Source organism: Protobothrops mucrosquamatus, unplaced genomic scaffold (genome assembly GCF_001527695.2).
Source record: "Protobothrops mucrosquamatus isolate PMUCROS unplaced genomic scaffold, P.Mucros_1.0 scaffold2804, whole genome shotgun sequence".
NCBI classification, from domain to species: Eukaryota; Metazoa; Chordata; class Lepidosauria; order Squamata; family Viperidae; genus Protobothrops; species Protobothrops mucrosquamatus.
Genome location: NW_015388839.1, coordinates 73,646 through 75,097, shown reverse-complemented (window position 1 = coordinate 75,097; position 1,452 = coordinate 73,646). Strand labels below are relative to the sequence as shown.

The 1,452-nt window shown below is 35.9% G+C and overlaps 1 protein-coding gene across 1 annotated transcript in view; it reads left to right on the top strand.

Annotated features, from left to right (window-relative positions):
* The window catches only part of LOC107296449 (deleted in malignant brain tumors 1 protein-like), a gene marked incomplete at its 5' end in the record, with an annotated part of 20,094 nt that overhangs the window by 5,161 nt on the left and 13,481 nt on the right, over positions 1–1,452 (top strand). Inside the window, one exon of the mRNA XM_015825799.2 lies at positions 8–285. Within this exon, the coding sequence (XP_015681285.1) occupies positions 8–285 (278 nt within the window). The remainder of the gene's footprint in view (positions 1–7; positions 286–1,452) is intronic.

Here is a 1,452-nt window from a genome sequence, read left to right as displayed (position 1 = left end):
AAAACAGCTGTGAGGGACGTGTTGAAGTCTTACGCAATGGATTGTGGGGGACCGTCTGTGATGATTCCTGGGACTTAATGGACGCAAAGGTCGTGTGCAGACAGCTCGATTGTGGCAGCGCCGCCACAGCACACGGAAGCGCTTTCTTTGGTCAAGGCTCAGGAAACATAACTCTGGATGATGTAAATTGTAGCGGGAAAGAGGATAGATTGGAGGAATGTTCTCATGGAGGATGGTATCGTCATAACTGCAACCACGGAGAAGATGCTGGTGTCAAGTGCTCAGGTATGTTCCATAGTCTGAAATATAATGGCATAAAAGGAAAGAAAGTGCAATATGTTTACATACTTTCCTCATAATGGAACAAGTGTAATATTATACGTATCTTCAAAAGAAAGGAAAAAGCAGCACGTAGGCTAAATTTAACTAACTTTGACATCTGTACTAGGCAGGTTCATCAAACAGAATATCAAGCCACAGGTTGTAGCATTTGGCTGTAATAATGAACAAGAACTAGAATGTTTTTGTCAAAGACCAGCATTCATGGCTGATTTTACCTTCTTTTTAATAAATATTAGTTTTGTACACAAGAATGTGGTAGACAGTAGACATGCCCAAATGCTTCTATTAAGTAGCTTGACAGTTGGCTGAATGAATAACTGCATCCAAAAAAGGTTCATGGATGATTTGGAGAGAAGATACTGAGTTCCACAGGTCTCTCCTCCCTTTCCTGTTCAGCATTTTAATCAATGACTTTCTGGAATAAACTGAAGTTGGAACCAACTTTCTTTATAAGGAACATTGGTTGGAAACCCTGCCATACATGCTCTTAGGGGACTCTAAACTAGATGAAAATGATGTAGTTGCCATGAATCTTCCTAAGATGAATTTTGAAAGCACTGATTTGTGAAAATAGAAACATAGTGACATAGAAACCTGATGGCAGAAAAAGATCCAGGGTTTCACTGAGTCTGTCCTCTGAAGTTTTTTTTGTTTGTTTGCTTTTGTTTTTTAAATTCATTTATTTGTTTTTAATTATATTGTTTTTTGGTTTTTTGTTTTATTATTATTTATTTATTATTTATTTATTTTTAATTTTTTTGTCAGATGATAGACATATGTTTATCCCAAACATGTTTAAAACTCGGCTACAGATGATTCACCCAGTATCTCCGCTGGAAGTTGGTTCCAAGCTTTCATTACTCTTTCTGTGAAGTAATAATATGCAGGCATTATTTATACAATAATAATGTGTTTTCCATTGTGAACATGCATCAGTAAATAATAATAATGGCGAGATTCTGTAAATCACTAGTGTGATATAGTATTAGTCAGCAATGTTCAAAGAAATACTATAAAGCAGTTGCCTATTGAAGACATCCTACTCCAATGTTATGTTGGATAGAGAAGAAAATTGTACATGTATATAGAATTTGTTTTATGTTGGTCTTC